The sequence below is a fragment of a genome, unplaced genomic scaffold, assembly GCF_019419815.1.
Source record: "Pyrus x bretschneideri cultivar Hongxiangsu unplaced genomic scaffold, Pyrus_bretschneideri_v1 Contig12, whole genome shotgun sequence".
Taxonomy (NCBI): Eukaryota; Viridiplantae; Streptophyta; class Magnoliopsida; order Rosales; family Rosaceae; genus Pyrus; species Pyrus x bretschneideri.
In genome coordinates this window covers 43,680-57,800 of record NW_025999413.1, presented here as the reverse complement: position 1 = coordinate 57,800, position 14,121 = coordinate 43,680, and the positions used below count along the sequence as shown (strand labels likewise).

The 14,121-nt window shown below is 36.7% G+C and overlaps 1 protein-coding gene across 1 annotated transcript; it reads right to left on the bottom strand.

Moving 5' to 3' along the window:
* Window positions 1-8,717: 8,717 nt before the first annotated feature.
* On the bottom strand, window positions 8,718-10,413 carry LOC103936988 (WD repeat-containing protein LWD1). The gene is made up of 2 exons (XM_009346880.3): window positions 10,261-10,413; window positions 8,718-10,160 (listed from the first exon to the last, which is right to left on the bottom strand). The coding sequence occupies exon 2, from the start codon at window positions 10,090-10,092 to the stop codon at window positions 9,028-9,030; it is 1,065 nt and encodes a 354-aa protein (XP_009345155.1). The 5' UTR covers window positions 10,093-10,160; window positions 10,261-10,413; the 3' UTR covers window positions 8,718-9,027.
* Window positions 10,414-14,121: the final 3,708 nt, after the last annotated feature.

The following is a 14,121-nucleotide window of genomic DNA, read 5'->3' as shown; positions in this document are numbered from 1 at the left end:
CTCTCGTTTAAAGCTGTGTTTTGCGTCCCCCTCTCTCTACTCTCTCTCTCTCTCTCTCTCCTCCTCCTCCACTCCTGTTCCTAATCCTGCATTTCCTCAATCTATACACATAACAATTCTCTTTTCGACCAAAAAAAAATACATATACCAATTCTCCTACCATCATCACATTCACATCTCCCCCTGCCCGTTCAAAGCTTTGTGTTTTGGGTCCCCTTTGGGCCTGAGCCTCATTCTCTTAGGCCATCTCTAACCGAAGAGTCCAGATGATCGAAAATAACTCGAAAATCATCTCCAACCGAAGGTTACACCAAAGGGCTCGTGGGCCCTACTGGACAAAAAAATGGCCAACCGGCTGGCCATTTTCAGCCAGCTAGCCAGCCTATTGGCTAGCCCAATTTCATTTTTTTGTTTTTTGTTCTTTTCCATTAGCCCGGCCCTTTTTTTTTTGGAACATTTTTTTTTTAATTTCTAATTTTTTTTACACCATTTCTCACATATTTTTCACCGTTCCATACTATATTACCTCATTTTATTTCAATTCTTCACATTCCATACTATAACCCTTTGGCCCTTTGTTAGAGATGATTTTTTGTGACAGGGCTAAAACGAGCCCTATGGCCCTTTGGCCCTTAGTTGAAAATGGTAAGGAATATGGTCCGGCACTGTTCATTAAAATATTAATTTAATGGAGGGCCAAAGGCTAAAACAACCCTCTGGCCAGGCTTTGGTTGGAGATAGCCTTAGTGGGTTAACTTTCATCTATCGATATGAAATTCCAAGCGAGGTTTTAGAGCTTCTGCCATTCACCAATCCGATTTTTAGTACGCACGTGTGATGCGTTGACTTGACTTTATTACAGTTAGTCATTATTATAATTTAGTATACACATGAATGAGGAACTCACTATTTATTTGTACTGAGTTTGATACCAAACTTGTAAACGCCCCTTTCTAATAATATAAACATATTGAGGCAGTGTTGTATTATAAAAGGCATGACCTACTTTATTTGATACTTTAATGCAGATAAGGGTTGAGACTTCAGATTATAAAACTAAAAGTTCCATCCATTTATTATTCACAATTGATATCGTGACAATGCAGTTCTTGATACTGAGATTTATAATGGCCTAAATTATTGATTTCATGCCAAAAGAAACAAGTATTTTCAATTTTTTATATTTTAAATTTGAGAGTTTCCTTCTTCCTTCAATAATTGCAAGGGCAATAAAATAAAAATAACAAAGCCCATACAACAAGAGAAATAGAACCTTAATAATTCGGAAATTTTGTTATGCATCATTCTCATCTTAGAGGAAGTATATGTAGGAATTACATGGAGCGCAATACAAGGACTATGAAACACGGGGGGAAACCAAGTTTCCGTTTGGTATTCAACTCAAATCCAGATCTTTAAACTCATAAACACTTTTGAGTGTCAGGCTAATACTACTTGTTTGGTTGATTCATTCTCAAGAACACAACTCAAAATCATAGCCTACTTTCAAAAAACAAAAATGTGAAAATTTATAATTTTTGGATTTAGGAGAACTGGCTCTTTTGCTTTCTTGCTCGCATCTTCCATCTGTCATCCGAGAAATTATTAGATGGTATCATATCACCACGTGGCATTGACAGCTGGTAGTACCCACCAATAAATAAATGACACGTGGCATAATAATTATTAAATGAAAAACATTTGTTGGATTTTCATCTTCCCTAACGCCGCCAAAACCAATAATTGCCGCCCCTTGTATTCCACCCTCTTTTTTTCCGCCAAAAGCAAAAAAATTTGCTGCTTCTTTTTCACTTGAATCGCCTTCCTTTTCGCTTGAATCACATCCCCTACAATTAAAATTCACAAACTACAAAACCCAGAAATCTCAGGCTACAAGTACTAAAAAATTTTGTTTGAATTTGACTGCAATTATTTTTCTTGAGTTTTGTTTCATCTTTTGGTTTCCAGCTTGCGTAAGTTCTTGGGATTTGGTTTTCATGAACTAACTCATATTATTTTTTAGTTGAAACCCTAAAAGTAGGCTTTGCAGCATTCTCAAAAAAGCAAAGCTTCACCAAGTGGAAGAATATGGATACTGGTAAAATATTTAACCTATCAGCCTATTTGGTTTGTCTTTTTTGCATTTTCTCTTTTCATTTCTAACTTGTTATTTGGCTCCTGTCATATGTCTGCTATTTTCAATTACGTACAGATTTTTCGTTTATGTACAAATTTTTCTTGTACAGTATTCATAGATACCGATAGTGATGAAGAAAATAATCAAGAAGAAGATCCAGTCATTGATATAGAAAGTGATGAAGAAAATAATAGAGAAGAAGATCTAGTCATTGTGAATAACAAAGAATTCCCATGATGTTTTCTTGGGAAAAGTTGTACTAAATGAAAGGGAAGCTTATGATCTCTATAACAACTATGCTACGACAATTGGATTTAGTGTTCGTAAGGGACAAAAGATATATAATAGAAAGAATCAACTAAGAGAAGTTTGTTATCTTTGTTCAAAAGAAGGTTTTAAGGTAGATGGTGACCCATCAGAAGCAAGCAATTCTTATAAACTAGAGAAAAGAACAGGTTGCAAAGATGGAATTTGATTTGCAGTACAAACGGATGGTACGTTAAAAGTTGCTCAATTTTTTTCTCAACACAGTCACAAACTTGCTAAACCAGAAGAGAGGCAGTTTTTTAGATCAAATAGAAAAGTTTCTGAAGCTCATTTGGGTGTGATTAAAACCATGGCAGCTGCAGGAATAAGGACTACAAATACATATTCTTATTTAGCAAAAGAAGCTAGTGGGTCTCAAAATGTAGGTTTTACACAAAGAGATTGCTACAAATTGTGAATAAGGAAAAAATGGTCATGTTTAAAGTAGGGGATGCTCAAAGTTTGATCAACCTTTTCAAGCACAAGCAAGCAAAGGATCCCATGTTCTTTTACATTGTGCAAGTAAATCAAGAAAATCGAAGACAAACTTTTTTTGGAGAGATGGAAGGTCGCAACTTGACTATGAGTGTTTTGGGGATGTTGTAGCATTTGATACTACAGATCGTACCAATAGGTATAACATGATTTGTGCTTCTTTTGTCAGCGTTAATCACCATTGGAAAAACGTATTGTTCAGTTGTGCATTTTTACTGGATAAGAAAACATAAACTACTTGGTTATTTGATACTTTTTTAGAATCAATGGGAGGTCAAAAGTTAAAGACAATTTTTACTGATTAGTGTCAAGCTATGGAAAATGGCATTGAAAAAGTTTTTTCTGGGGTATGTCATCGTTTATGCTCGTGGCACATATCTCAGAATTGTGCAAAAAATATGTCAAGTCTCTTGCAAACCCTGATTTTAGACATTTGTTTAATAAATGTCTTAAATATTATGAGACATAATTGGAATTCCAGTCAACTTGGGATGAGCTAGTTGCAAAAGTCAACCTTACAGGGTGCTCATGGATGAATATGTTGTATACGCTTCGTGCCAAACGGTGTCCGGCATTTAGCCATGATACTTTCACATGTCAAATACAATATTCACAAAGAAGTGAGAGCACGACTAACGTTTTCCACGAAATTTCTACCAAGACAATGAGACTTATTGAATTTGCGCATCATTATGATAAACAAGCAGCAAAAATATGTATAAGTGAATCAGAAGAGTCTTATCGTTGCAATCAAGGTCTCCCTTCTAGATTTGCCCAAATTAGTGGAATTTTGAAGCATGCTGCTACTGTCTACACTAGGAAAATGTTTAAAATATTTGAAAATAGAGTTTTTAAATAGCTTAGCAGTGACAATGCATGAACATGAGAGTTGTTACAGTTTACTCTTTTGAACTTAATGAGGAGGGTCACATAAGAGTTTAAATTGTCTAACTTAACGAGTCAAATGGCACGGTTTCTTGTAGCTACAAAATGTTCGAGTCCATGGGTTTGTTGTGTCGTCATGCTCTAAGGGTACTAAACGACAAATCTTGGACTGAAATACCTTCACAACATATATTGAAGCGCCGGACAAAAGATGCAAAGAAAGGATTGGATGCAAATGAGCAAGTCAATTATTATAGGTAAAAGGTAAACCATTTGTTACATTGCGTCGAAATACTTTGATGCGAATGACTTATAATATATTGAGTAAGGGAGCAAAGTCAGAAAGTGCTACTAGAGTTGCCATGAAAAATTGGGAGAGATGAAGGAAGTGATTGAAAAGGATACGATCAAGTCAAAGGGTGAAGTTAATAAAGAGAGCAATGACATACTTTTGAATGATAACAATGATGATGATTGTAACGCAAATGGTTGCTTTGTTGATGAAGCACCAATATTGAATCCTCTGTCGGCAAGGTTGAAAGGAGTAAGTAATGCCAGATTAAAAAATGCTATGGAGAAACGAAAAAAGAAGGCATCAAAAGATGCTGTCTCATCTGGTAAGTGAAATTTTATATTTTTATTAACTATTAGATGTAATTCAAATATATATTTTTTTTACTTAAAAAATTTAAATTTGTTTTGTAGGGAAAACCAAGAAGTCAAGCTATATAGGCCCTTCACATAGTTAAGCACCATATGATTCAAATTTTCTTCAACAACTCAGTGTACCCACTAGTACAAATGTTACGCGGGTTTACCCAGCTATGAGCTTGTTAACAAAAAATAGTCATGCATTGCCTCCATCAAACCAAGTAATTTAATTTGTTAGTTTACAGTGATGTATGATTTAAGACCTTGAATGCTCTTATCTTTTCTAAATTCGACTAATTGCATACATCTTATAAATCTTACGCAGGTCTTCCCAATTGTGAGCTTGTTAACAACAAACAATCATGCATTGCCTCCATATAACCAAGTAATCCAGCCTAGTTTTTCATTTACAAGTATGATACAAGATAGTCAATTTATGGCGAGTCAGGTATTGCTCGATTTACTTTGAGAAGGAGGAATTTATGAATACACGTGATAATTCTTATTTGTTTTATACATTTGTTATATACATGTGACAAAATTCATCCTCAAATTTTATCGCACACGAACCCTTTGGACTAAATCCTCAACTTAGCCATGTTTGATTTGTTTATCACACAAGGCATATTTGTTTTTTTTAGCATTTAGTTAATGTGAAGCTATATGTAATGTAGGATTCACATTCATATGTTTATGGGCGACAACATAATCCAAAGGAGTACTTTCTACAATATAATAAGAGTACATCACTTTTAAATGCTTTTTAAGTTACCCTAAGATTTTTCTTGTTTCTCACTACTGAACTTGATTTATAATTTTTGGGTGCAAGTGGAAGATGATATGTTTTGGGTTGGAAACCTTTAAATATTTTTTTTATTTATTAGAAGCCTTTACTTATTTTGATTTTGAACCGGATTTACACTCTGGTGAATATTTGAATGACAACTTTGTTATTTTGGAGAGTATGAATCATTGAGATTACAATCACTGGAAACAATAACTTTGCTCTTAATTATTCTTCCATATCTTTCTCGTTTAAAGATTGAGTGCGCTTGTCATTTGAGTAATGCACTGTCATGCTATATATCATAGTGAATAAAGCATATAAGGAGCAAAGGGCCAAGGCATTAGAAATCATGTTAGCCATACGATGAGTTGTATAAGGTACCATTTTGTCTCATTACAATTTACAACCACATGCTCACTTGTACTTACAATAGCAAAAGGCTATTAACACTATATGTCAGTACAAAATTGCAGCATTTGATACAACAAATCCAATTCTATACATCTAACCTAAAATGAACGATAGCTATAGCTAAAAGTAGTAATATGAAGCAAACCCAAAATCCAATTCAAGTTGTCTTTCATTCTTGCAATCTGACACCCCCTAAAAAACATTAGAGAGAAAAGCTTAATCAAATGAAAAAAAAATCTCATAGAAGTTCTCTTTCAATCCATGGACATTATACCCAAAGGACATAGGGCACTTCTTAGAGTTTCATCAGACCTTGATAGACATTCTTTTAGCTCCTAATACATACCAAAATCCCATTTAATCAAATACAATGAATTAGTAAAAACAAAGACACTCTAAGATCCAATTTATTTAACTAAACTCATAAATTGCCAAAGTCTTACGAATCGATAAAAAATAGAAAGGACACAAACCATAAAACAAAGCATTCAAGTCTTTCGTGTAGCGTTTGTAATTCTTTCAAGTACCTCTACCTTTTACTTTCTCTCTAGCTCTCTTTGTTAAATAGAAAATTGGTATTGCCCTAACATTTATAATACACAAATTTCAGGTTTAAGAAGAAAACAAGAACAGAGACGTAGTTTGTGCCCCAATTAATTGAATAAACAAAGCAATGACCCGACATGTAGCAATTGTAAAAAGAAAATGCTCCAAATAAGAAAAAAAATAATCTAAGATGACCCATAACCCTAGAATTTACATAAGCTAGAATCCAAAAGGGTAAAACAAAATTAAAGCAAGAAATTGTAGTCAGATTCAAGCTTGCTTAAATCAGACCCCAAAATTCACGCAAGCTAGAATCCAAATAGGATAACAAAATTCAAGCAAAAAATTATAGTACTTGTAGGCTGAGATTTCTAATTTTTGTAGTTTATGGATTTGATTTCAAGCAAAATTCAAGCAAAAAAAACATGAGATTCAAACAAAAAGGGAGGCAGAGGGAATTTTATGTTTTGGTGGAAAAGAAAGATTGCAATTTGTGGATTTGATTCAAGCGAAAAGGGAGGCGGAAAATGAGGTGTAATACGAGGGGTAGCAAAAGATGAAAATCTAGCTATTGTTTTTCATTTAATAATTATTATGTCACATGTCATTTATTTATTAGTGGGTACTACCAGCTATCAATACACATGGTGGTACTATACCATCTAATAATTTCTCCTGTCCTCCATCTTTCTTTCTCATTTCTTATTTCCGTAGAGATTTTTCAATATGACTAATACACGGGATGGTTCACCACTTGTCACTGTACAATTGATGAGATATATGTGTTAAAAAGTTAATAACTAAAAAAATAAAAAATTTCAACACTTGTATAAAAACATATGGTGTACCCCTGTATTCCTGTCACAATAAAAAATTTATCCTTTTGTCATCACTCTATTTCTCTCTCTTTTCTCTGTCTCTCTCTCCTTCAATCCTCTCACTTCCTCTCTTTTATAAACCCAAACAAATTTGAGAAACCCGAAAATAGAACACGGTCTCCGTTGCAATCTTCGTTCGATTCCGATGTAAATCCGTTCAATTTCACCGCAAGGTCTGTTCAACTCTTGCCTTTGCTGCTATTGTCATGACTCGCGATCTGGTGGTGGCTTAAAGTTGCCTCACAAATTGTTTGGCAGATTTCCTTCTCCTGATCTCTTCTCTCTCAACTCACGCCAGATCCTCTCTATTTCGATCCATTGCCTTTGTTGCTATTGTCTTCTCTTTATTTTGTAGCCATTAGATAAACAATTACAGTAAAATCAACAGTCAGGATTAACAAGGGTGTGCAGAAAGTAAAAAAGAGTGTTGAAATCACTGCCCTTGTAATTCCTAAAAATACACAACTCGCCAAGACCTCCTCTAATAGAACCGCAAACGCTTTAAAAGTGGGAAGGCAGCAATAAGCTACCTAGCTTCATCCCTAAATACATTTTTCACTAGATTCCTTCTCAGATAGAGTTCAAATTTATTTATTTTTCTTCACAATATACTGTATAGTGTATAATTGAAGGAAACTCGTAATTGTTTCGTGTATCAATGAAACAAGTAGTCTGAGAATGCATCAGCAATCACAAACTGTTACTGTTGGAGCTTTTCCAGCTTTCTAGCATAAAATGCGTGTACATTAGCAAATACAAGATGAGACTCAAATACCTTGATGGCAATGCCAATCTAATGTTTGTTAGCTTGACTAGATAGTAAAACATTAACAAGCCTGCAAGTTCTCGATGCAAAGAAGCAGAGTACTCAGACTCAAAGGTATTTAGAATGATCCAGGGCAGATGCTAACAAATTAACCAACAATATACATATATATATATATATATATATTTTTTTTTTTTTTCTTTCTTGAAAACCCTTTTTAACCACAATTAGATGGAAGGTAGGTCTAGGATATAAGTGCAATTGACTCAGAAAAACCTTCGAAGAATTGTGAATCCTTGATGCAAATTATTTAATTCAACTAAGCTTAAGCCTAAGACTAATCCAACTCTCAGAAATCGTGAATCCTTGACCACAGGCAATGTTAGTCTAAACTTTGTAGATTCTCAACATATTCTATTGAAAAATTTCAATGCTAGATCTTCTACAGAGTCGTATTCCTTTTATCAACTACTCAGTGTTCGCTATAAAGGAAGGTAGGAATGCAATTCTATACTACAATGTGAAAAAATTGAGGCATTCCTTCCACACATGAGACCCACTAGTAAAGAGGAAACAAACTCACTAACAAAGTGTCATGTCATGCTTGCATAACTCACTAAATCATACTGTTTGGTCAAAGCAGCTAAAGCTTAAATAAGTTGCGGCAGAGGTACATGCGACAGAATTTTAAGCTAAGGAGCAGACTGGGATGGTCAGGTAGGTGACAATCTCCTCTCGTATGAAAATCGCAAGGAGAAACAGAAACAATACGAATAGCAATATCAACATGGGCAAATCAAATGATAGTATAGTTAATAAAGATTCAGTCTAGCTAATAAACGGAAAGAAATCAGATACAATTTAATTATCTTAACTTCATTAGCAGAAATCTAGGACTATCATCGACAAAGATGCATTTTCGTAAGAAATATAAAAGGCAAGGAGCATGAAATGCAATACTTGATAACCAAATCATATATGGCTTCAGCTAATGTTGACATCAATTGTCAATAAAGTAACAGAGTGAGGTAGTATTATCTTAATTACGACTAGAAACTGCGAACTAGGAAGGAGGACTGACTAAAGAGCAGCTGAGCGATGGCATTTGGCCACAAACTGGAGTCTGGAGGAGTTCGTGAAATGCCTGGTCAGTGGCCATACTTATTCATACCCTGAGTATCTGAAGCTTGGTAGAGAAGGCAATTGCAACCCAATCAGGCTGGGAAGAGGACCACTGCAGCTGCTCGATTTCAGCCCCAGCCGTGTAGGCCAGAATGGGATCAAGGCCGCCCTCCACTGGCTGGCCCATGGAGGAGAGGTCCCAGATGAGGGCCTGGGAGTCATCACCGGCGGTGCAGATGTGGCAAGAGCTGTGTGGGGCCCAGGCAATGGCGTTGACGCTGGACTGGTGCCTCTGCAACTCGACCACGGGGAGGGTCGGGAAGCGGATGTCGAGGACGACCACCTTGGCGCTGTCCATGATGATGGTTGCCATGTACCTGGGGTCCTGCTTGTTCCATCCCAGGCGGACCAAGGGGGTGTCCGGCTCCGAGCTCTCGTAAATGATGGTGGAGTGCTCCTTGTCGCGCAGGTCAAACACTCTCACGGAGCCGTCGGCCGAGACGGAGGCGAATACACCGACGCCGCCCCAAGCGATGTCGTACACCTCCTTGTCGTGGGCGATGAGCTGGGTGTCCACGGCCTCGCGCTCGATGTCCCAGATGGTGCACGTGGTGTCGATGGAGGAGGTGCCGATGCGCTTGGGTTCCGCCTCGTTCCAGTCGAAGGAGGTGATGGGCCCGCAGTACTCGGAGTTCTTGTTGCCGTTGAGGAGGGACTTGAGCTCCACAGACGACGAGGAGTCCGAGTCGTCCTCATCCCCCGAGATGCGCCACACGCGGAGGAAATCGCTGGAGGTGGCCAGCAGGTCTGGCTTCTGGCACTCCTTGTCCGGGATGAAGATGGTCTTGGTTGGCGTGTACGGGTGCTCGAAGGACAGGTTGGGGTCCGACCGGATCTCCCCGTTTGAGTCGTCCAGCTGCACGATCTCCACTCGGTTTGGGTACTGCTCGAGGTGGCTGGCGATGGCTAGCCGGTACTTCTTGTCCCGACGGACGCTCCAGTTCATGGCGTAGATGTCCCACGGCGCATCGTAGGTGTAGATCTCCGATCGTTTCTGCTGCTCATCTGACCCGTCCTGATTCGGGTCGCTATTTCTACTCGCTCCCATCCTTCTTTCTCTCTCCCCCTAATAACACTATTTTCCAACTTACTACGATTACCAATCTGCCGCCCCCACTGCCTCCAAACACCAAAATTAAATTATGCAACCCAATTCAATCCAATCCAATGAAATGAAGCAACTACAAATAAGTAAGTGAACAGAAGGAACGCTAACCGAACTGAACACCTCCTGCAGGTTGCAAGTTGCATCTTAACCTTAAGCTTCCCAGATTCAGAGAGAACCAAAGTTTCATTTGTGGGTGAACTCGTCTGATTGTGCTCTGAGAGGCATCGCGAATTTAGGCCCGGCTCCTGCAGTCCTGCTCTTTCTTCTCATCCCCCAGTAGTCATTAGGCTTCTTTAGCCACAATGCTCATGAGATTTTTAACTTTTCATTTGGTCTTGATATTTAAAATTAATAATAGTGGTTCTAATTTTATTTAACATCAATCATTTTGGTTATTTTGTAATTCTATTAAATAAGGAATAACGTGACAAAAATATCTTCAATTTAATAAATAATGAACTAAAACAATTTAACTAGAATTGAAGGTATTTTTGTCATTTTATTCTTATTTATAAAGATTTTTTCACATAAATACCAAAATAATTGATGACAGACAAATTCAGAGATAACTTCTATCGATTTCAAATCTCAGAGACCAAAGTGAAAAGTTATGCCAATCTCAGAGACCATTTTGGCTAAAAAGTCTAATTAAATTTGCCTTCTTGTGTCGTTTTTTCGTGTCATATCCACTATTCTAACAAATCGTGTCACGTCAAATTTATTATTTGAATTTAACAGGTGACATGATAACGACCCAACTTGTTAACGGGTTTACCTGGAATATTTTTTTTTTTGTCGTTTCATGTCAGGTTAACAGGTCATGCAAAAATTGTCATGTCTAACGTTTAGACCTAACAACTGGGTTGTTTTCGTATCAAACTTGTTTATTTTAACGGGTGACTTGATAACGGCATAACTCATTAACTAGTTCTTAACAGGTGACCAGTAACGACGCAACTCATTAACAGAATAACATGAAATTTGTTAATTTTATGTTGTTTTGTGTTGCGTTAATGCGTCATACGAGAAATTGTCAGGCCTAACCATATTTTGTACCTTTCATTTGAGCACTTCCAGCATGATCTCCTGAGGACAGTGGATTAAATACTCTCTCCACACCAATATCTCCTCCAGCTCTTCTAAGTCATTGTGTTATGGGAGAGTCCACTTAGGCCATCTCCAACCGAAGGAGGGCCAAAGGGCCCTCTTTAGCCTTATAGCCCTGCAAGAAATTAATATGTTAATGAATAGTGCCATACCATGTTTTATACTATCTCCAACCGAGGGGGTCAAATGGTCATATGCCAAACATAGCCCTTTGACAAAAAAACATCTCCAACCGAGAGGGCCAAAGGATTATAGGCCAAACATAATTTATTATTTTAATTGAATTAATACGGTTACTTAAATTAAACTACTATATTAAAATAAAAGTTTTTGGATATATTTTGAGTGTCATTTGTCGCCAAATGAATAAGCCTCCAGATTTTTTATCTTTATATAATCTCAATCATTTTTTTATAGGATTTTAAGTAACATGTGTCGCTAACGTGAGTAACTCTTCAGATTTTTTGTCGAGATGTAATCTCAATAATTTTTCGTATACGATTTCGAGTGACACGTGTCACTAACATGAGTAACTTTCTAGATTTTTTGTCGAGATGTAATCTCAATAATTTTTCGTATACGATTTCGAGTGACACGTGTCACTAACGTGAGTAACTATTTAGATTTCTCATCTTTATGTAATCTCAATAATTTTTCGGATAGAATTTCGAGTGACAAGTGTCGCTAAATGAGTAGCTCTCCATATTTCTTATCTTTATGTAATCTTAATAATTTTTCGAATAGGATTTCGAGTGCCACATGTCGAGATGTAATTCGTTGTGCAAATTTTAGATAGGATTCTTATCGACAATGGTGCTTCTTATCTTCAGCTTTCAATGTTAATCAATAATTGGATATTATGGTAGAATTCACACACCTTCATCTTTTCCCTCTGCAATATCTCTTTCAATTCAAGTTTGCAATGAAATCCAACTTTGGATCATCTTCGCATTTCAACTAGGGGTCATCATCCAATTCCGAATTGGAAGATAAATGCAGATGAGACAAGAAGATGAAGAGTTCGATGAAGAAGATGAAGCATGGCGCAACACAACATATATGGCAGAAATGATTGGGGTTATGACGTGTAAAGAAACTAAAGAACAACCTCAATGGGGTGGCTCTGTTGCTGGTCGCTTTTACAAACCACGAAATAGAGAGATAGCATATGAGACTCTGATGAACAACTAACTCCAACTCTGAGTACACATAAGAGGATTTCAAACATCGCTTCCAGATGAGGCGTCATGTCTTCAAGCGTTTACTTCATGATGTCCAACATGTTAATCCATACTTTCGACAGAACATGGATAGTGCTCACTTGTGTTAAATGTTTGACCTATGAAGATATTTAAGGGCTGGAGAATGCTTTGAATATATAATAATAAAATCTTGTATATGTCAGACGTCTGGGGAAAAGCTTGAATCTACAATTAGGTGTCGGGGGGAAAGTGCTTATATAAATAAAGTGGAAATTGAGAATTTAATTATGAAAATTGGGGTTAAGGGATGAACGAGAATTAACTCATATTCTAAGGTATTTGAAGCCAATTGGTATAAGCATAGTATGAGACGTGCTGGCTTGGATGCCTTAGGCATGTGTTAGCGGGATTAGAAGGGAGTGAGTACATTCATGCATCTCATTTGTATATATTTTATGCATTGAAAGAATTGTTACATTCTAACTAGTATTTTAGTTGGTAATTTTTTGTTATGAATTAATTTGTGCACTATTGTTATTCCACTGAGTCTTCGATAAATTTTATATAAGATTGTGCTATATGATGTATGGTATTTAATTTTATTTTCTACCATATCTTGGTTTTAGAATTTATTTCTATAGCTAAGATATGACTCGCATCCTAACTCATGAATAGTTGATATTCACAGGTTAGGGCGTGACAATTACTTATCAGAAAAATCATTCACCTTTGCTTTTTCTATGGTAAAATCAGTGTTCTAAAAATTGGCCTAGGCGGCTGCCTAGGCGCTCGGCGCCAGAGCCTCGCTGCGATTCTGGCCAGGATGTTTACAAAAAAGGGAGAAGATTAGGCGGCCGCCTAGGCACTCACTGCTTTAGGCAGTCTGTGCGGCCTTAGGCGGTAGTCTAGGCTGGTTCTACAACTTTCGACTCGTCAACATCTGCATCCGATTCACCATTTGCAACTCACATCTGCAATTTTCGACAGCCTCAAACTTATCTTTCATGCTTTACTAGGTGAAGATGGGTTATGCAAAAGGTGGTTCTAAAGGTGGGTTTTGCAAAGACCCTAGAAGATGAGGATGGGAGTGAATGTGGGTTATGCAGAGACAGAAAGAGAGAGAATGAGGATGATAGTAAATTGCAAAGAGTGAAAGATGAGAGAAACTTCGCGATCTATAGAGGGGATATATTATATTAAAGCTATTAGATAGACAAGGATTAAGGAGTATGTGAGTGAATCTCGATCTCCCATGCCAGATAAAAGCAAAAATATTAAAAAAACTTATTAATTAACAATTACTTTGCCCCAATTATCTAGAAAATTTAGCCGTTTGAGAGAAAAAATGAGGTGGGTGGATGACGGCTATTGGTTTGTGGTTAGGGTTTCTTTTATTAAAAGTCTTGTGAGGTCCAATAATAATTTAAAACTTATGATCTTAGAAAATTTCTTAAATTTTACACAATACACATATTTTATCATAAATATTTATTTATGTATTCTTTTATTTTTCATTTTATCTTTCTTAAATTTTCTATACAAGTATGTTTTTTTTTTTGGTTGTAAACACGTACTTATTCATATATTATATAATAAATTTACTTTAAAAATACAAATCTGCCTAGTTGCCTAGGTGCTCGTCGCTAGGCCCTAACTCGTC